Below are 21,525 nucleotides of genomic sequence, written 5' to 3' on the forward strand. Positions count from 1 at the left end.
GATGTAAATAAATGGCTGTGCTCCCTGGCTAAGAGGGCGGGGGAGCAAGACCGAACGGAATTCTGTCTCCTCCTTGTCTGAGCTCGCCACTATATATATATATATCGTATATATCGTGTATATATATATATATATATATATATTAGGGGTGCAACAATACTCGTATCGATATTGAACCGTTCGATACAGTGCTTTCGGTTCGGTACGCTTGTGTATCAAACAATACAAAATTTATTTGATCAACTTTCCTTCCAGCCTAGGCGGAGTAGTCGAACGCAGATTCACTGAGCGCAGGGCAAGCTAGCGAGACAGAAGTTAAGCTCTCGTTGCAACATGGCAAACTGAACCTCCCTCACCCTCATTCAGATCTGGCGTTTGGAACTATCTTGGTCTTAATGTGACGTATGACCCTGAAGGTAAGCGAGTCATGGACTAAAGTAAAACACTATGTCGGATGTGCCACGCTCAATTACATGGGTGGGAACTACTGCGTTAGCGCAGTTAGCTCGTTAACGTGTTGGCCGTCCAGCCCCACGCACGGGGCGATCCGCGGTAGCTCGTTAACGGAGATTTGCCGTGTTGTGGTGTTAACGTCATTTCAACGAGATTAACGCTGAGAGCACTAGTGGGAACACAACGAATATGACTGCACATTTACTCCGACAGCATCCTAGTGCAAAGACAAGTGGAAGCAGACAAAAACAACAAGCACGCATGCTACAAACTTTACCCGAGTCATTTAGACAGCCGTTAGCACATGATTCTCCTTATGGGGACCTGATATGTTTAATATGCTGCTGAGAATATAGCCCAGAAGAAGCGTATAGTATAGCTTTTATTTTGAAAGAGCCATTTCTCTGAAACAAACTCTCTTTTCCAAAGATGAGGGATTTCTCGATCAGATAGATTTATTTTTTTATTACTTTGTTGTTTCAGGAACATTAAATTTAAAAACTGTACGTTTGAGTTAAAATATATATTTATAATTTTAATAAGTGACAAATTAAAAAGACATGAACTTTTTTTTGTATCGAAAAAATATCGAACTGTGACACCACAGTATCGAACCGAACCGTGAATTTTATGTATTGTTGCACCCCTAATATATATATCGTATATACTATATATATATATATATATATATATATATATATATATATATATATATATATATATACATACATACGATGTCATATATATATATGACGACCCAGGTAAAACATCCGAAACTCAAGGCAAACAAATAATAATCCCTTAAATCAACATGATCTCAAGATGAGAAATCAAAGTGAAGACGTTCTTTTGACAGTAAAGTATTACTTTACTGTCACAACAAGTGGATCAGATGTTGTGCCCAGCGCTGCTTAGATCAGTGGATTGTGTTCCAAACACGTATGTTAACAATAGGGAACTTGCAGCGTGCCATCCAGCTGACAAACTACGCTGCATGAAAATGTCGACTGACCTTGTCAGGAACTTTACATTTTGATCCAAGAGTACTCTGCAGGAACATGCATTATTCACATACTGGAGTCTGCCTTTTTTGGACCATGGCCATGTGAACTATTGAGCCAAAATCTTTTAAGAATAATGATAACAGTGGGATCCCCACCTCTCAACTCCTCTGTGCATAAGCCCCCCAGAAATACAGATGTATATTTGGACCCTGACATGAGTTTAGGTTTTTACCTGTTTACTGAAACATATTCCAGCAACAATGGACATAATGTGTAGACTCCCAGCTTTCATCTGAGGGAATCATTTTAGTTCAATTCAATTCAGTTTTATTTACACAGCGCCAAATCACAACAACAGTCACCTCAAGGTGCTTTATATTGTAAGGCAGACCCTACAATAATACATACAGAGAAAAACCCAACAATCATATGACCCCCTGCAAGCAAGCGCTTTGGCGACAGTGGGAAGGAAAAAGGGAGGGGCGGGGCCATCTGCTGCGACCGGTTGAGGTGAGAGAAGGAAAACAGGATAAAGACATGCTGTGGAAGAGCGTCAGAGATTTATCCAAATTCAAACTGGAATTCAGCTCCCTAACATGTCCCACCCTCTTTTTTAAAGTGACCAAAAGTATGCAGACAATTGACTCAACATTGATTTCACAGGCAGGTGTGGGCAATTCCTGCGTTATGTCTTTATCAATTAAGCAGATAAAAGCATGGAGTTGATTTGAGGTGTGGTGGTTGCATTTGGAAGATTTTACTGTGAACAGACAACATGCAGATGGAACAAGCCATCCTTACGCTGCAAAAACAGAAAAAAAAAAAACCCTAGAAAAATTCTACAACAGTAGGAGTGACAAAAAAATCCATCCTGAGAAACAAAGAGAGCAATGGTGAACTCAGACATGCAAGAAGGCTGGGCGTCCACAAAAGACAAAAGAGGTGGATGATTGCAGAATAATTTCCACAGAGATGAGGACCCGCTTCATGACAGCCAACCAAGTGAACAACACTGTCCGGGAGGTCAGCGTATCCAAGTGTACCATAAAGAGAAGACTGCATGAAAGTAAACACAGAAGGTTCACTGCAGGGTGCAAGCTACTCATAAGCCTCAAGAGCAGAAAGGTATGATTGGACTCTGCTAAAAACACATCTAAAAAAGCCAGCACAGATCAAAAACATTTTTGGACTTATGACATCCACCTCTACCAGAATGATGGCGAGAAAAAACGTATGGAGAAGGTGTGGAACAGCTCATGATCCACAGCATACACATCATCTGTTAAACACGGTGGAGGCAGGGTGATGGCTGGGGCGCGCACGGCTGCCAGTGGCACTCGGACACTAGTGTTTATGATGATGTGACAGAAGCAGCCGAAGTCATTCAGAGCTGTCTGCTCACATCCAGCTACATGCAGTCAGATTGATTGGGCAGCGTTTCATAATACAGATGGACGATGACCCATACAGCCAAAGCAACCCAGGAGTTTATCAAAGCAAAGAGGTGGAATATTCTTGAACGGCCAAGTCAGTCCCTGATATTAGCCCAACTGAACCTCCATTATACTTGTTGAAGACTAAACTTTGGACAGAACGGCCTTCAAAGAAACAGCAACTGAAAGCCGCTTCAGTAAAGGCCTGGCAGAGCATGAAAAAGGAGGAAACCAGCGAGTCCGCGAGTTCATTCAGGCTGCTGAAGGGGTTTCAACCAAGTATTAGAAATGAACATTTTATTTTCAGTTATTTCTTTTGTCCAATTACTTTTGAGCCCCTGAGATGAAGGGATCGTGTTAAAAACTGCTTTAGTTCCAAACATTTTTAAGCATTTTTTTGTTCAACCCACTGATCTAAAGCTTAACTCTGCACTTCAGCTGCATCTGAGTTGTTTCATTTAAAATCCGTCGAGGTGATGTACAGAACGCTGTCACTGTCCAAATATATATGGACCTAAGTGTAAGTTCTATGACTCTGTGGCTTTATTTACTCAGTTTGACCACATCAGCACTGCTTCAAGTCTTTACCTTAGTTCTGTGTATATTTCAATTTATATTTAAACATTTGTAAATCTGCCATCATTGTTGTTCCTGTTCATGCAGAAGCATATCCTGATGCTTCTGCATGAACACTGCTGTTGAGAGGTGCTATACAATAAACGTGGCTAGCTTTTAGGGTCCCCACTGTGGATCCTTGTGTGTTTCCAAGCTAACCTCCAGTGACTGCACTCTGCAGTTTATCCACTAGAGGGCAGTAAAGGATAACTGAAAAACAAAAAACCAGCAAAGGCAAGGTGAATGGGTGGGTTAAGTAAAGTTAGGAAACAAAGTCACAAAGAAATAAGACAATTGAGGACATGCAGGTATCAGCTCAGCCAGTAAATTGAAAGAAGCTGGCACGCTGACAGACGGGAGGAGCAGGAACACCGTTTCTCTCATCTCTCTGTCATCCAGAGCACGTTCACACAGCTTTTGCTTATCAGACGACACTGGTGAATCATGACTGATCACACGCTGGGTTTGATCACACGTCTCCCCTGCTGCTCAGAGTCTCCACTGCCAAGAAAGAACAGACTGTGCTCACGTCAGGCTGATATATCAGTCTGGCTGTTTTATTGGGGTCTGGATGTGCCAGCCTCTGCCGACCAGAATGACAGGTCTGCACTGCTGTTGCTGCTATCATTACAGTAACTAGTGCCATACTCACTCTGACTGCACTGACAACAATAGTTCACTGTTAGTGGATACAGTTTGCATCTAATACAACAGGAATATACTTTTTTTCTTGGCAGGTGTTTGATGCCATTGTTATTGTTATGCATTAACTTACATACTGCTCATTTTGTCCTTTCACAGCAGCAAAAAAAAAAGTTTCATTTATATATATATTGCCTCAGCCCAGTGGTCTACAGCTATACCCCCTTAGGCTGAAATAATCACCAGACTGCACAACTGTGATGGTTGGAGCTGCACACACACCTATAAACACCTGTCAAAGTACTTAAAACCACCTCTGTGGGAGTGACCCTAGCAGTAAACTCTTGGACCACATTTTTCCATGATCTCTCCCCCCCCCACCCCCCCACACACACGTCTGGTTTGCTATCCTTGTGGCAAACCAGACGTGACATCATGCTTTCTCTAGCTGCTTACCCTAACCATCAAAGATGTTTGCCTAACCCTTACCCTAAACCTAACCACAACCCTGTAACCTTGACACTAAAACCACATCTTGAGAGTGAAAAATTTTCACCCTTAAAATGTGGCTGTTGGTCCCCACCAGTATAGTAAGAACCTGTACACACACACACACACGTTATCCCTGCTGATACATGTACTTTTACATTACTTTACATAGCTACTTGTGGAGTTTTAAAGCATTGAGAACATTATCATTTCAAGACTTTTGAGACTGAATCAAAAGTGTGAAAAACAGACAGTCACAGGAGTGTGTGTGGTCTATTCCACAGGGCACAAATATATATTTCAATACCAGGACATTGATCCTTGCTTGTCCGTCCTTTGGATACAGGCTGAACAAAGTGGTTTTCATGCCGGTCGTGGAACACCGGACCAGCTCTCTACCCTCTCGAGGATACTCGGGGGTGCATTGGAGTTTGCCCAACTAGTCTACATGTGGACTGGGGAAGGCATTCCAGGCATGTCCCACCAGGATTATTCCCGGGGCAGAACCAGTACATGCTGGAGAGAGTATATAAAGCAATGGTCAAAACAACGCCTGACCAAAGGGCTTCTGTCAGTTTAATGTGAGTCTCTGCAACCTGAAAACCAGGTTAAATACGAGTTGCGTTTAATAGCTAAATCAGAAGGTCCTCGTAAACTTTCAGACTCATTTAAGATTTTCAGTCTTTTAAAGAAAATCCCAAACTGGTATTTTTTTCTGTCACCTTTGGTAATAACACGCCTCTCATCGTAGGACATGGTCTTGGACAGCTGAGTGGAATTTTCCAGAGCATGGAGGGTTCACCTTGGGCCAAGGAGGAGACAGTATTGGAGGGCTGTTTGTGCGTATCATGCACATATAGGGATTATTCTCATAAAACGAAATTCCAGCTTGTAAAGCTTTGGTATGTCTCTGAGCCATTCGCTCTGTCTTGGAAATTAAAGTGCTTCGTCACACTCGAGAAATACTTTAAATTCTTTGGAGATTCTGGAAAAAGCATTTTGCTGAGTGGGGTAATATAAATGTTTATTCAAGCTGTGGCTGCACAGAGATACACGTCACTGTGGCACACGCAGGCCAAAGAGGTACTCCATGGTGGGGCAGATGTGTATTTCTGCTTTCAGTCCTTCACCAGTCCACTATCTGAACTCCACTTCTCAAACAAAAACACATTTTGTCACTTTACAGAAAAAAATGGACCCATGAATGCAAAACCAATTCATTAAAGCAGCCACACGCAGCCGGCGTGCTCTTACATTAAAGTAGTGATTTATTACAGATCCTGGACAAGCGCGTGGAAACATATTATGCTGAAGGGAACTTAATCCTTCTCTTCAGCACTTTATAAACAGTTTCTCTTCTTGAAAGTTCAGGAGTGAGAGGAAGCAGGACACACGGTTCAAGCAAAGAGCTCTGTGGAGGATGGAAGACGGAAAGATGAGGTCAAACAAACTCTCCTTATCAAATTGGTGATGTAAGTAAGCTGTGCTAATGTATCAACGTCAGGAAGATTACAGGATGTAGATGATGTCACCCTCCATGGAAAGCTTCTGCCTGTTTGTTTAGTGTTATTTTCTACAAAGAAACTTGTGAATGGGATGTGTAGGAGCATGCAAAGATCTGAACGCTGACACATTTTAACCATTAAAGCAGGACTGCTGCATGACGTCCACATCATCAGAGCACCGAGTGTGGGTGTGTTGGTTTAAGAGAAACAACACACTGATTTCATGCGTCAGGAGGAAGAGTGTGGAGCTTAACATAAACTGCATGCCTTTCTCTCTAGTACGACACGCCCTGTAAGCAGTGTTTCCACTGTTTATTTCGTTTCTTTACACTTAAAATACTCGTGTATCACCTTCTCAGATAAGAACGACACCTTGTGCTTCCTGTAGGTCAGGTCAGGATTCATTCCCAGAGACTCCTCTGTTATAAAACCAGAGACCCGGCATTAAAAAAAAACTGCGTTTGTTTGAAACATAGCTACGGTTGCTAGGCACTGCAGTGGCTTTCCCAAAGGCCTCAAGAGTCAGCAATGACGCCATAGCCACAGGCTCTATAATAAGAAATGAATGCTACCACCACTGTGGTGTCATCCATTGGTTTGTGGACTACTGTTTAAAGCTTTGGGTTTATCATTTTGGCAGTCACCCACCTGTTTTTGTTTTGGTGCCTGAGAAAGTGCCCACAGGAGACTTTTGACTCCCCATTGTAGAGAAATATGCTGCAGTTCAATGGGTGGCACAGCAGAAGGTGCAACATTCAACAATCATTGAGTTCATATGTTCCACTGACTTCCATGGACACAGGTGTATACAGTCAGCGTCAGTTTTAGTTGTTATTTCTTATTATTTGATTTATAGCAGAGGCAGGGTTTAGGGAAATCAATATAGATATTCTTCTCCGTGAATCGCTACCTTATCGTGGTGGAGGGGTTTGTGTGTCCCAGGGATCCCAGGGGCTATGTTGTCTGGGGGCTTTTGCCCCCTGGTAGGGTCTCCCATGGCAAATTGGTCCTGGGTGAGGGACCAGACAAAGAGCGATTCAGAAGACCCTTATGAAGAGAACATCGAGGGAACAGTTTACCCTGCCCGGGATAGGGTTACCAGGCCCGGGGAGGGTGCCCGAGGGCAAGCGTCTGGTGGCCGGGCCTCAGTCCGGCCGGGCGCAGCCCGAAGAGGAGACATGGGCCCATCCTCCCGCAGGAGGCGCCATAGAGGTCGGGTGCATTGTGTGCTGGGTGGCGGCCAGGAGCGGAGGCCCTGGCGGACTGATCCCCAGCTGCCAAGACTGGCAATAGGGACATGGAATGTCACCTCTCTGGTGGGGAAGGAGCCTGAGTTAATGCGTGAGGTTGAGAGGTACTGGCTAGATATAGTCGGGCTCACCTCTACGCATGGCTGGAAGGTGCTCCACCTGGAGCATTGAGCTGCGGCCGCAAGGTGGTTGGTGCCTGCCGTGGTGGTAATCCCCGAACCAAATGGTGGACACCAGAGGTGAAGGGAGCCACCAGGCTGAAGAAGGAGTCCTATCGGGCTTGGTTAGCCTGTGGGACTCCGGAGGCAGCCGACAGGTATCGACAGGCCAAGCGGAATGCGGCTCGGGCAGTGGCTGAAGCAAAAACTCGGGTGTGGGAGGAGTTCGGAAAGGCCATGGAAAAAGACTTTCGGACTGCCTCGAAGAGATTCTGGTAAACCGTCAGGCGTCTCAGGAGGGGAAAGCGGTGCTCTACCTGCACTGTGTATAGTGCTGGCGGAGCGCTGCTGACGTCGACTGAGAAAATTGTCAGGCGGTGGAAGGAATACTTCGAGGACCTCCTTAATCCCACTGATACGTCTTCCGAGGAGGAAGCAGAGTCTGGGGATGAGGGGAATGACCCGCCAATTTCCGGGGGCGAGGTCACTGAGGCAGTTAAACAACTCCTTGGTGGCAGAGCCCCTGGTGTTGATGAGATCCGCCCCGAGTTCCTGAAGGCTCTGGACGTTGTAGGGCTGTCCTGGTTGACACGCCTCTACAATGTTGCGTGGAGGTCAGGGGCAGTACCCCTGGACTGGCAGACCGGGGTGGTGGTCCCCATCTTTAAGAGGGGAGACTGGAGGGTGTGTTCCAACTACAGGGGGATCACACTCCTTAGCCTCCCTGGGAAAGTCTATGCCAGGGTGCTGGAAAGGAGAGTTCGTCCGCTAGTCGAACCTCGGATACAGGAGGAACAATGCGGTTTTCGTCCTGGTGGCGGAACACTGGACGAGCTCTTTATCCTCTCGAGGATACTTGAGGGTGCATGGGAGTTTGCCCAACCAGTCTAAATGTGTTTTGTGGACTTGGAGAAGGCATTCGACCGTGTCCCTCGGGGTGTCCTGTGGGAGGTGTTGCGGGAGTATGGGGTGTCTGGCCCATTGCTACGGGTAGTTTTTTTTAATGAGTAGTTAATAGTTTTAGTTTTAGTTTCCATCCATCCATCGTCCAGCCAGCCATCCATCCATCCATCATCCATCCATCCATCATCCACTCGTCCATCCATCATCTACCCAACCATTTATCCATTGTGCATCCATCCATCATTCATCCATCCTTTCATCCATCCATTCATCCATCCATCATCTATCCATCCATCCATTCATCCATCCATCATCTATCCATCCATTCATCCAATGTCCATCCATTCATCATCCATCCATCGTCCATCCATCCATTCATCCATTCATCCATCCATCGTCCATCATACATCCATCCATCCATCCAGCATTCCATCCATCTATCCATCTATCCATTGTCCATCCATCTATTAATCCATCCATCCATTCATAGTCCATCATCCATCGTCCATCATCCATCCATCCTTCCATCCATTCATCCATTCATCCATTCATCCATCATCCATCCATCATCCAGTCATCCATCCATCCATCATCCACTCGTCCATCCATGCAACTATCAATCCATCCATCCATCCATCCATCATCTATAATCCACTCAGCCATCCATCCATCCATCGTCCATCCATCCATCCATCCATGCATGCATGCATTCATGCATCTATCCATCCATCCTTCCATCCATCCATCCATTCATCCATCCATCATCTATCCATCCATTAATTCATTATCCATCCATCATCCATCCATCCATCCATCCATTCATCCATTCATCCATCCATCCATTATCCATCCATCATCTATCCATGAATCCATCCATCATCTATCATCCATCCATCCATCCATCCATCGTCCATCCATCGTCCATCCATTCATCCATCCATCCATCCATCCATCCATCCATCATCCACTCATCCATCCATCCATCATCCATCCATCCATCCATCCATCCAGCCATCCATCCATCCATCCATCCATCCATCATCCATCCATCCATCCATCCATCCATCCATCAATCATCTATCCATCCATTCATCCATTGTCCATCCATCCATCCATCCAGCAATCCATCCATCATCCATCCATCCATCCATCATCTATCCATCCATTCATCCATTGTCCATCCATCCATCCATCCATCCATCCATCCATCCATCCATCCATCCATTCATCCATCCATCATCTATCCATCCATTCATCCATCCATCATCTATCCATTCATCATCTATCCATCCATCCATCATCCATCCATCGTCCATCCATCCATTTTCCATCCATCCATCTATTCATCCATCCATCATCTATTCATCCATTCATCCATCATCCATCCATCCTTCCATTCATCCATCCATCCATCATCTACCCAACCATTTATCCATTGTCCATCCATCCGTCATTCATCAATCCTTTCATCCATCCATTCATCCATCCATCATCTATCCATCCATCCATTCATCCATCCATCATCTATCCATCCATTCATCCAATGTCCATCCATTCATCATCCATCCATCGTCCATCCATCCATTGTCCATCCATCCATTCATCCATTCATCCATCCATCGTCCATCATAAATCCATACATCCATCCAGCATTCCATCCATCTATCCATCTATCCATTGTCCATCCATCTATTAATCCATCCATCGATTCATAGTCCATCATCCATCGTCCATCATCCATCCATCCTTCCATCCATCCATCCATTCATCCATCCATCATCTATCCATCCATTAATCCATTATCCATCCATCATCCATCCATCCTTCCATCCATCCATCCATCCATTCATCCATTCATCCATCCATCCATTATCCATCCATCATCTATCCATGAATCCATCCATCATCCATCATCCATCCATCATCCAGTCATCCATCCATCCATCATCCACTCGTCCATCCATGCAACTATCAATCCATCCATCCATCCATCATCTATCATCCACTCAGCCATCCATCCATCCATCCATCGTCCATCCATCCATCCATCCATCCATCCATCAATCATCTATCCATCCATTCATCCATCCATCCATCCATCGTCCATCCATCCATCCATCCATGCATGCATGCATTCATGCATCTATCCATCCATCCTTCCATCCATCATCTATCCATCCATTAATCCATTATCCATCCATCATCCATCCATCCTTCCATCCATCCAACCATCCATCCATCCATCCATCCATTCATCCATTCATCCATTCATCCCTCCATCCATTATCCATCCATCATCTATCCATGAATCCATCCATCATCTATCATCCATCCATCCATCCATCCATCGTCCATCCATCGTCCATCCATTCATCCATCCATCCATCCATCCATCCATCCATCCATCCATCCATCCATCATCCACTCATCCATCCATCCACCCATCATCTATCCATCCTTCATCCATTCATCATCCATCGATCATCTATCCATCCATCCATCCATCCATCGTCCATCCATTCATCCATCCATCCATCATCCACTCGTCCATCCATCCAACTATCAATCCATCCATCCATCCATCATCTATCATCCACTCAGCCATCCATCCATCCATCATCCACTCATCCATTGTCCATCCATCCATCATCCATCATCCACTCATCCATCCATCTATCCATCCATCCATCATCCATTCATCCATTGTCCATCCATCCATCCATCCATCCATCCATCCATCCACTTCCACTTATCCAAGGTTGCCTAGGCAGAGAGTCACAGACGTCCCTCCTCGCAGACACTTCCATAGTCTCATCTTGGGAAACACTCCATCTCTGGCATGCCTGGAACACCTCGTCCCAGAAGCATCGTTATCAGACGCTCCAAACACTTCAACTGTCTCCTCTTGATGACTGAACTTCTCACCGTATCGCCAAGAGACAGCCAAACCATCCATTCATCCATCCATCATCTATCCATCAATCATCTATCAATCCATCCATCCATCCATCATCTATCCATCCTTCCATTCATCCATCCACTCATCCATCCATCCATCGTACATCCATCCATCCATCATCCACTCATCGATCCATCCATCATCTATCCATCCTTCATCCATTCATCATCCATCATTCATCTATCCATCCGTCATCCATCCATCATCTATCCATCCATCCATACATCCATACATCATCCATCATCCACTCATCTATCCATCCATCCATCCATCCATCGTCCATCCCTCCATCCATCCATCATCCACTCATCCAACCATCCATCATCTATCCATCCTTCATCCATTCATCATCCATCCATCATCTATCCATCCATCTTCCATCCATCCATCATCCATCCATCCATCCATCCATCCATCATCCACTCATCCATCCATCGTCCATCCATCCATCCACTTCCACTTATCCAAGGTTGCCTAGGCAGAGAGTCACAAACTGTCCCTCCTCGCAGTCACTTCCATAGTCTCATCTTGGGAAACACTCCATCTCTGGCATGCCTGGAACACCTCGTCCCAGAAGCATCGTTATCAGACGCTCCAAACACTTCAACTGTCTCCTCTTGATGACTGAACTTCTCACCGTATCGCCAAGAGAGAGCCAAACCATCCATTCATCCATCCATCATCTATCCATCAATCATCTATCAATCCATCCATCCATCATCTATCCATCCTTTCATTCATCCATCCATCATCCATCATCCACTCATCCATCCATCCATCGTACATCCATCCATCCATCATCCACCCATCCATCCATCCATCCATCATCTATCCATCCTTCATCCATTCATCATCCATCATTCATCTATCCATCCGTCATCCATCCATCATCTATCCATCCATCCATACATCCATACATCATCCATCATCCACTCATCCATCCATCCATCCATCCATCCATCCATCCATCGTCCATCCCTCCATCCATCCATCATCCACTCATCCAACCATCCATCATCTATCCATCCTTCATCCATTCATCATCCATCCATCATCTATCCATCCATCTTCCATCCATCCATCATCCATCCATCCATCCATCCATCATCCATCATCCACTCATCCATCCATCGTCCATCCATCCATCCATCCATCCATGCATCCATCCATGCATGCATGCATTCATGCATCCATCCATCCATCCATCCATCCATCGAGCCATCCATCATCGATCGATCCATCCATCCATCGAGCCATCCATCATCGATCGATCCATCCATCATCCATCCATCCATCCATCGTACATCAATCCATCCATCCATCCATCCATCCATCCATCCATTCATCCATCCATCCATCATCCATCCTTCAATCCATCCATCTATCCATCCATTCATCCATCCATCATCTATCCATCCATCATCCATCCATCCATCTATCCATCCATCCATCCATCCATCCATCATCCACTCATCCATTGTCAATCCGTCTATCAATCCATCCATCCATCCATCCATCCATCATCCATCATCCACTCATCCATCCATCCATCCATCCATCCACTTCCACTTATCCAAGGTTGCCTAGGCAGAGAGTCACAAACGTCCCTCCTCGCATTCACTTCCATAGTCTCATCTTGGGAAACACTCCATCTCTGGCATGCCTGGAACACCTCGTCCCAGAAGCATCGTTATCAGACGCTCCAAACACTTCCACTGTCTCCTCTTGATGACTGAACTTCTCACCGTATCGCCAAGAGAGAGCCAAACCATCCATTCATCCATCCATCATCCATCCATCCATTGTCCATCCATCCATCCATCCATCCATCCCTCGTCCATCATCCATCGTCCATCATCGATCCATCCTTCCATCCTTCCATCCATCCATCATCTATCCATCCATTCATCCATCCATCCATCATCCACTCATCCATTGTCAATCCATCTATCAATCAATCCATCCATCCATCCATCGTCCATCATCCATCATCCATCGTCCATCATCGATCCATCCTTCCATCCTTCCATCCATCCATCATCTATCCATCCATTCATCCATTATCCATCTATCATCCATCCTTCCATCCATCCATCCATCCATCCATCCCTCGTCCATAATCCATCGTCCATCATCCATCGTCCATCATCCATCCATCCTTCCATCATCTATCCATCCACTAATCCTTTATCCATCCATCATCCATTATCCATCCTTCCATCCATCCATCCATTCATCCATTCATCCATTCATCCATCCATCATCTATCCATCCATTCATCCATCCATCATCTATCCATCAATCATCTATCCATCTATCCATCCATCCATCGTCCATCCATCCATTGTCCATCCATCCATCATCCATCCATCCATCCATCATCTATCCATCCATCATCTATCCATCCGTCATCTACCAATCCATCCATCCATCCATCCATCATCTATCCATGAATCCATCCATCCATCCATCATCTATCCACGAATCCATGAATCCATCCATCCATCCATCATCTATCCATCCATCCATCCATCCAGCCATCATCCATCCATTTATCAATCCATCCATCCATCCATCATCCATCCATCCATCCATCATCCACTCATCCACTCATTCATCCATCGTCCATCCATCCATCCATCCATCCATCCATCATCCACTCATCCATTGTCAATCCATCTATCAATCCATCCATCCATCATCCACTCATCCATCCATCCATCCATCCACTTCCACTTATCCAAGGTTGCCTAGGCAGAGAGTCACAGACGTCCCTCCTCGCAATCACTTCCATAGCCTCATCTTGGGAAACACTCCATCTCTGGCATGCCTGGAACACCTCGTCCCAGAAGCATCGTTATCAGACGCTCCAAACACTTCAACTGTCTCCTCTTGATGACTGAACTTCTCACCGTATCGCCAAGAGAGAGCCAAACCATCCATTCATCCACTCATCATCTATCCATCAATCATCTATCCATCCATCCATCCATCCATCATCTATCCATCCTTCCATTCATCCATCAATCATCTATCCATCCATTCATCCATTGATCAGCTATCCATCATCTATCTATCCATCCATCCATCCATCCATCCATCCATCCATCCATCATCCATCCATCCATCCATCCAGCATTTCATCCATCTATCCATCCATCCATTGTCCATCCATCCATCCATCCATCCATCGTCCATCATCCATCGTCCATCATCGATCCACCCTTCCATCCTTCCATCCATCCATCATCTATCCATCCATTCATCCATTATCCATCCATCATCCATCCTTCCATCCATCCATCCATCCATCGTCCATCATCCATCGTCCATCATCCATCGTCCATCATCCATCCATCCTTCCATTATCTATCCATCCATTCATCCATTATCCATCCATCCATCATCCATCCTTCCATCAATCCATCCATCCATCCATTCATCCATTCATCCATGTAGCTTGCCATCGCCAGTGTGTGAATGTGTGTGTGAATGGGTGAATGACTGAATGTAGTGTGAAGCGCTTTGGGGTCCTTAGGGACTAGAAAAGCGCTATACAAATGCAGGCCATTTACCATTTACCATTCATCCATCCATCATCTATCCATCCATCATCTATCCATCAATCATCTATCCATCTATCCATCCATCATCCATCCATCCATCATCTATCCATCCATCCATCATTCATCCATCCATCCATCATCTATCCATCCGTCATCTACCAATCCATCCATCCATCCATCCATCCATCCATCCATCCATCCATCATCTATCCATCCATCATCTATCCATGAATCCATCCATCCATCCATCCATCATCTATCCACGAATCCATGAATCCATCCATCCATCCATCCATCCATCCATCCATCCATCCATCCATCATCTATCCACGAATCCATGAATCCATGAATCCATCCATCCATCCATCCATCCAGCATGCATCCATCCATCCATCATCCACTCATCCATCCATCCATCATCTATCCATCCTTCATCCATTCATCATCCATCATTCATCTATCCATCCATCATCCATCCATTTATCAATCCATCCATCCATCCATCATCCATCCATCCATCCATCCATCCATCCATCGTCCATCCATTCATCCATCCATCCATCATCCACTCATCCATCCATCATCTATCCATCCTTCATCCATTCATCATCCATCATTCATCTACTGGGTGGCCTGGGGCGATTACTGCACCCAGTATTCATGCTGTTGTCCAACCTGACTGTACTGTGTGTTAATCAGAACTTCAAAGGCCTTCACAGAGGGTGTGTGAGTCCTTTTAAGGAGAACTGTAAAAGAGCTTTATACTGAAGTAAGTGAATAGGCAATATTTACAGTGTGTAAGTGCACGGCTTAAGTTTGTATGCACCCTTTTTCAGAGCTTTTTGGCTTTCCTCTTTTCTTACGCCCAAAAGATCTCACACACACATAATACAGTACACAAAACCTCTCACCCTTACACATTCCTGCATTTACCCTTGTGGGTTTTTTTTAGTTGCATGCATTGTATGCATGCATTCATGCATCCATCCATCCATCCATCATCCATCCATTCATCCATCCATCCATCATCCACTCATCCATCCATCCATCATCTATCCATCCTTCATCCATTCATCATCCATCATTCATCTATCCATCCATCATCCATCCATCATCTATCCATACATCCATACATCCATACATCATCCATCATCCATCATCCACTCATCCAATCATCCATCCATCCATCCATCCATCGTACATCCATCCATCCATCCATCAATCCATCATCTATCCATACATCCATACATCCATACATCATCCATCATCCATCATCCACTCATCCAATCATCCATCCATCCATCCATCCATCCATCGTACATCCATCTATCCATCCATCCATCCATCCATCCATCGTCCATCCATTCATCCATCCATCCATCATCCACTCATCCATCCATCCATCATCTATCCATCCTTCATCCATTCATCATCCATCATTCATCTATCCATCCATCATCCATCCATCATCTATCCATACATCCATACATCCATACATCATCCATCATCCATCATCCACTCATCCAATCATCCATCCATCCATCCATCCATCCATCGTACATCCATCCATCCATCCATCCATCCATCCATGCATCCATGCATCCATCCATCCATCCATCCATCCATCGAGCCATCCATCGTCCATCCATCCATCCATCCATCCATCCATCCATCCATCCACCCACTCATCCATTGTCCATCCATCTATCCATCCATCCATCCATCCATCCATCCATCCATCCATCCATCCATCCACTTCCACTTATCCAAGGTTGCCTAGGCAGAGAGTTACAGACGTCCCTCTTCGCAGCCACTTCCATAGTCTCATCTTGGGAAACACTCCATCTCTGGCATGCCTGGAACACCTCGTCCCAGAAGCATCGTTATCAGACGCTCCAAACACTTCAACTGTCTCCACTTGATGATCGAACTTCTCACCATACACAGCAAATTCAAAAGTGTTAAATGTTTTGGTGTTAATAGTCTTCTTGCAAAAGTAGAGTTAATTTTACTCTAAGCAGAGTCACATTCTTTTAATGTAACTCTGAGGTGTAAAATGATAGTAGTTAAAATCGAGTGTTAAAAATGAGTGTTTCTCTGTCAAATCTGGAGGTGTTACAATGGAAACATTAACTCTTGACCTCTTAACTCTGAACTCCTAGACGGGCTATGACACCAATAGAGTGAATTCACAGACTCCGCCCCCAGCACGGCTCCAATCGAAGCTGAAGTGAAGCCGTTTCAGAACATTTTGCTCTACATATTTGAGTTGTTTGCCCTGCTTGGTAAGTCATTTTTTCAAAGATTGTTTCAATTATTATTATGAGCTTTTACTTCTGTGGCTCTTTGGAGTTGAGACAAAGCTGTGTGAAAGGCATTAGCCATGTTGCTCGCTGATAGCACAATATTCTGTTTTAGCTAGCTGAAAGGTATTGTTTGCCTTGAAAAAAAGCTTGCATGTGAATTTTCAGTCAAACCTTTGGTCAAATACGCCTAAAACAATGTGTAGAATGTGAAATGTTGGTATAATGGTGCTACTTGAAGCCTGAAAACGATCGCCCATAAAAAAAACGAGCAAACAGCAGTAGCAGACGTCCTGACTGGGTTCTACGTTAGCATAGATCCCTCCAGAGTTTTGTGCACACGGTTTAGGTAAAAATGAAAAAGGTTGAGGTTTTACATTTAGTTCAGTGTTACCTGTTGCCTGTGTCCTTGTCTTTTGGGAAAATACTTTACACAAGTAATGGCTCAAAGATGATTCCTTTTTTTCCCACTGTGCTGCAATTGTTTTATGCCATTAATTAGTGTCAACTAATTTTTATTCAATCTCCGCACAGGATATGCTTGTGAAGATGGAATATGGGGGAGAGCAGAAGTGCGTTGAAGTTCCACAAAGGGATGAATGAAGGACATGCATATTGTATTGAAGAAATAAGTGATGAGAATGCTTTTATTTGCATTTACCATGTCAGACCTTTTGATAAACAAAATTCTAATGAAAGTGAGAACATGTACACTGTTACATCTTTCAGAAAATGTTTTGAAATTGTGGTGCACAGTTCAGAATAAATGTTTTTCAAAAACCATTGCATCTTTTTAGTAAATGTTTATTTCCAAAAGAAATGTCTAGAAGTTCAGAACAGGAAAATTTCCGCTTTTTAGAATGAATTAGAAGATAACTCTTACGTAGTTAAACTAAAATACTCTTTGAGAGTTAATATATAAACTCTTAACACCAAGTGTTAAATTATCAACTCCAGACAGATTTGGTGTTTAACACTAAATCAGAGTTAACGTACCAACTCTCCAAAAAGAGTTAAATTAACACTCTCTGGTGTGGACCCATATAGACACTTTGTGTTGAAATCAAATCCGACAGTGTTAATTTGGACATGCTGGATTTGCTGTGTATCGCCAAGAGAGAGCCAAACCATCCTTTGGAGAAAACTGATCTCCACCACTTGGAAGGACGTAGATTGACTAGTAAATCAACAGCTTCGCTTTCATGTTCTTTATTTACCACAACAGTCTGGAACAGCATGCATATCTCTGCAGACATGTCTGTGCGTCTCCCTTCTCCTCTCACACGAGGTAGCTGAACTTCTCCACTTAGGTCAGAAACTCCTTCAGCTGGAGTGGACGCTCAACCATTTTTCATCACCACGACTGTTACTCCACAGTGCCGATCGCGATCGCTCCCCCTGTGCACAATTGCCATGTATTAAAGGAACAGTACGTAAAAATTAAATAAGGAAAGAAAATTCAATATAACTGTAAACATTACACTAAACAAAATTTTAAAGTAAAACTGAAATTCTCCATTATCTTACATTTTATCTTCATCCAAAATAATTCAAATCAAATTATTAACAAATATACACTCTGTGAAATCTGAATAAAGTAAGAGATGTTTAGACCTTTATCTTATACTGGGCATTTATCTCATCAGCTGGTGGAGGGCTGAACTAAAAGAGAAGTAAATTACGCACTAACTGCACTTCTACAATATGGGAGTGCACTTCTGGCTAGCACATTAGCAAAGTTTAGCACAGCATTTCATTCCTGTCACAAAAAAGTTATATTGATGCAAGATACATGATCCCCAGTGTTTTTGCTTCAGGTTCATCCTTAAGTGTTTAAAATCAGTGCTTAGGTACTTCAGCACTCTGTCCATGAAAATTCCTGTGGCCAGGCTAGATCATCACCTTCTCATACGTCCAATTTGGCCAAATTAGGGAATTAAGAGCAGACATAAACATTTACATTCACCCTCTGACTTCAGCAGTCTGGAGCACATCGTAGTACCAGCCAGGTACAGCTCTCAGACAGATGCTGCCCTCAGTTCACAGACAGGCCACCACGCTCTTGGAGTCAGAAGTCAGCATGTGGTGCAACTAGACATCAGCAGGAGCAGCAGGTTCAGCAAAACAAACTAAAAAAACCCCACAAGGGTAAATGCAGGAATGTGTAAGGGTGAGAGGTTTTGTGTACTGTATTAGGTGTGTGTTCTTGTGGGCGTAAGAAAAGAGGAAAGCCAAAAAGCTCTGAAAAAGGGAGCATACAAACTTAAGCCGTGCACTTACACACTGTAAATATTGCCTATTCACTTACTTCAGTATAAAGCTCTTTTACAGTTCTCCTTAAAAGGACTCACACACCCTCTGTGAAGGCCTTTGAAGTTCTGATTAACACACAGTACAGTCAGGTTGGACAACAGCATGAAAACTGGGTGCAGTAATCCCCCCAGGCCACCCAGTGTCCAGTGTTTTAGCAGACCCTGAAAAAAAGTCCGCCATGATCTGTTAACCAGAGAAAAGATGTGGAGAAGTTCCACTAATGAGCTGGTCACAAGATCCTGTCAGACTGGAGCCCTTCAGTTGGTGAACAGCTCTAAAAAATGTCGTTTTTGCAATTGATTACGTGTAAAATGTGCTTAAGGTATAAAACAAAACCATGCACACATCAGATGAAAAGTGATACCATGTAAAGCGTATAGTACGAACATCTAATAGTGCCATACACCACAGCAAACCTTCTATGTTTCTACTCTGCAGCCTTTCTGAATTGTCTGAGCTCAGACAGTCTCCCCCGCCCGTAGCTGTGATCAGATTTTATTGGTCGCTACCCAAAGTTTAGGTAAGGGTGTGAATGTAAATCTCCAGCTTGGCCTTCATGGCTTCAGGATCCACTTTCTCCTCACTTCAGCAGACCAGAAGCCTGATGCAACAATCCACCTCTCAGTCTTCCAGTCCACCTTCCCCTGCTCATGAACAAGACTCAGACACCTGAACTCCTCCGCATGAAGCAGAAATCGCCAACCCAGAACAGACAGTCCAACCTTTTGCAGTTGAGAACCATGGCCTCGGGCATGGAGGACCTCATTCCAGCTACTTTGTATTCAAACACAACGCTCTGCAGTGTGAGCTGGAAACCATGGCTTGATAAAGCCACAGGACCACATCATACACAAAAGCAGAGATGTTATCCTGCTAGAACAAAGTCACACTCATTCATTACTGGTGACCAAACCCTAGACATTAGACTTACTTTAGACTTTTTAGGTAACAAAAACAAGCAAATATAGTTTGCTTAAACGGTGCTGCTGCTTAATGAAGCCCAACAATGTTGCAGTCCTACCTGAAAGATGGATTTTTACATTTACGCAGTAATACTCAGTGTTGGGACTAACGCGTTATTAAGTAACGCGTTACAGTAACTATGTTATTATTCTGGTACCGAGCACGGTAACTGCTTATGCCAAAATCAGGAATGCATTAATCGTTACTGAGATTTAGTCGTTATTCATTACTTCATGTGTTGCGTTCGACTTACCTTGGAAATCAGAACACAGACCTGGGAATGATGTCACACTCGAGTTCTGGTTAACTTCGTCAGAGAAGTCGGGATTCCAATATGGCAATGCCCTCGAAAACAGTTGTTTTGCTAGCCCGCTACAACAACAAATTACTACTAAACACATATGCAGCCATAGCTGGACCCGGTGGGCCGATGGTGATTTTTCGTTTTGATGAGCCGATGTTTTTTTGTTTGTTTTTTTCCGTAACGGTATAAACAATGAAAGGTGGTGGATTGTCCAGATGCTGGCAGATGTGTAAAAAATAACTCAGTTGTTTGGTGGTGGCTATGGCGGAGCTTCCACAGAGGCCAGCAGGTGGATGAGGGAGAGGGGAGGCAGGAGGAGAGACCAGAGGCAGCCGCCAGTCCGAGTGTCAGGTGAACTGAACTTCAGGTAAGAAGTTATGACCTGCAGTCTCTCTGGGTCAGATATGAACCAAGTTTAGGTGGAGTTTATTTTTGTTATGCTGACTTTTTACAGTCAGTTACAATAACTCGTACTGCGTGCTTGTCATGGTCCTGGGTCGGTGACCCAGCGCTTTTAGTTTGTTATCATTTTCTAGATGATGATTGTTTAAGTTCTGTGTTATTTTCAATCTGCCTCTAAGTCTGCGTCTGTACCTGTCTGTCTATGGTGTCTCCCCATCTGTTTGTGAATCTGTCTGTTTAGTTCAATGTCTTGTCTGGTTCCA

The 21,525-nt window shown here is 44.2% G+C and overlaps 1 protein-coding gene, 1 long non-coding RNA gene and 1 pseudogene across 3 annotated transcripts in view; 2 read left to right on the plus strand and 1 right to left on the minus strand.

Moving 5' to 3' along the window:
- The first annotated feature begins 3,949 nt into the window (after nt 1-3,949).
- On the plus strand, nt 3,950-12,423 carry LOC146693177 (uncharacterized; annotated as a pseudogene).
- A 1,245-nt stretch (nt 12,424-13,668) lies between these two features.
- LOC146693178 (uncharacterized) lies at nt 13,669-16,899 on the plus strand (the record flags this gene model as incomplete). Its single annotated transcript, XM_085429757.1, has 6 exons — nt 13,669-13,795; nt 13,834-14,086; nt 14,347-14,540; nt 14,759-14,883; nt 15,930-16,209; nt 16,259-16,899. Coding segments are annotated over 6 exons (1,620 nt in total), but the record flags the coding sequence as incomplete, so codon positions are not given.
- A 1,153-nt stretch (nt 16,900-18,052) lies between these two features.
- The window catches only part of LOC146693179 (uncharacterized), a 39,591-nt gene continuing 36,118 nt past the window's right edge, over nt 18,053-21,525 (minus strand). For both annotated transcript variants that reach the window (XR_014923913.1, XR_014923912.1), the window contains one exon: nt 18,053-18,678. This is a non-coding gene — a long non-coding RNA (uncharacterized LOC146693179). The remainder of the gene's footprint in view (nt 18,679-21,525) is intronic.

Source organism: Copadichromis virginalis, linkage group LG14, assembly GCF_057382275.1.
Source record: "Copadichromis virginalis isolate Kocher_CV1m ecotype Utaka linkage group LG14, C_Virginalis_male_GT1.1, whole genome shotgun sequence".
In the NCBI taxonomy this organism is placed as follows: Eukaryota; Metazoa; Chordata; class Actinopteri; order Cichliformes; family Cichlidae; genus Copadichromis; species Copadichromis virginalis.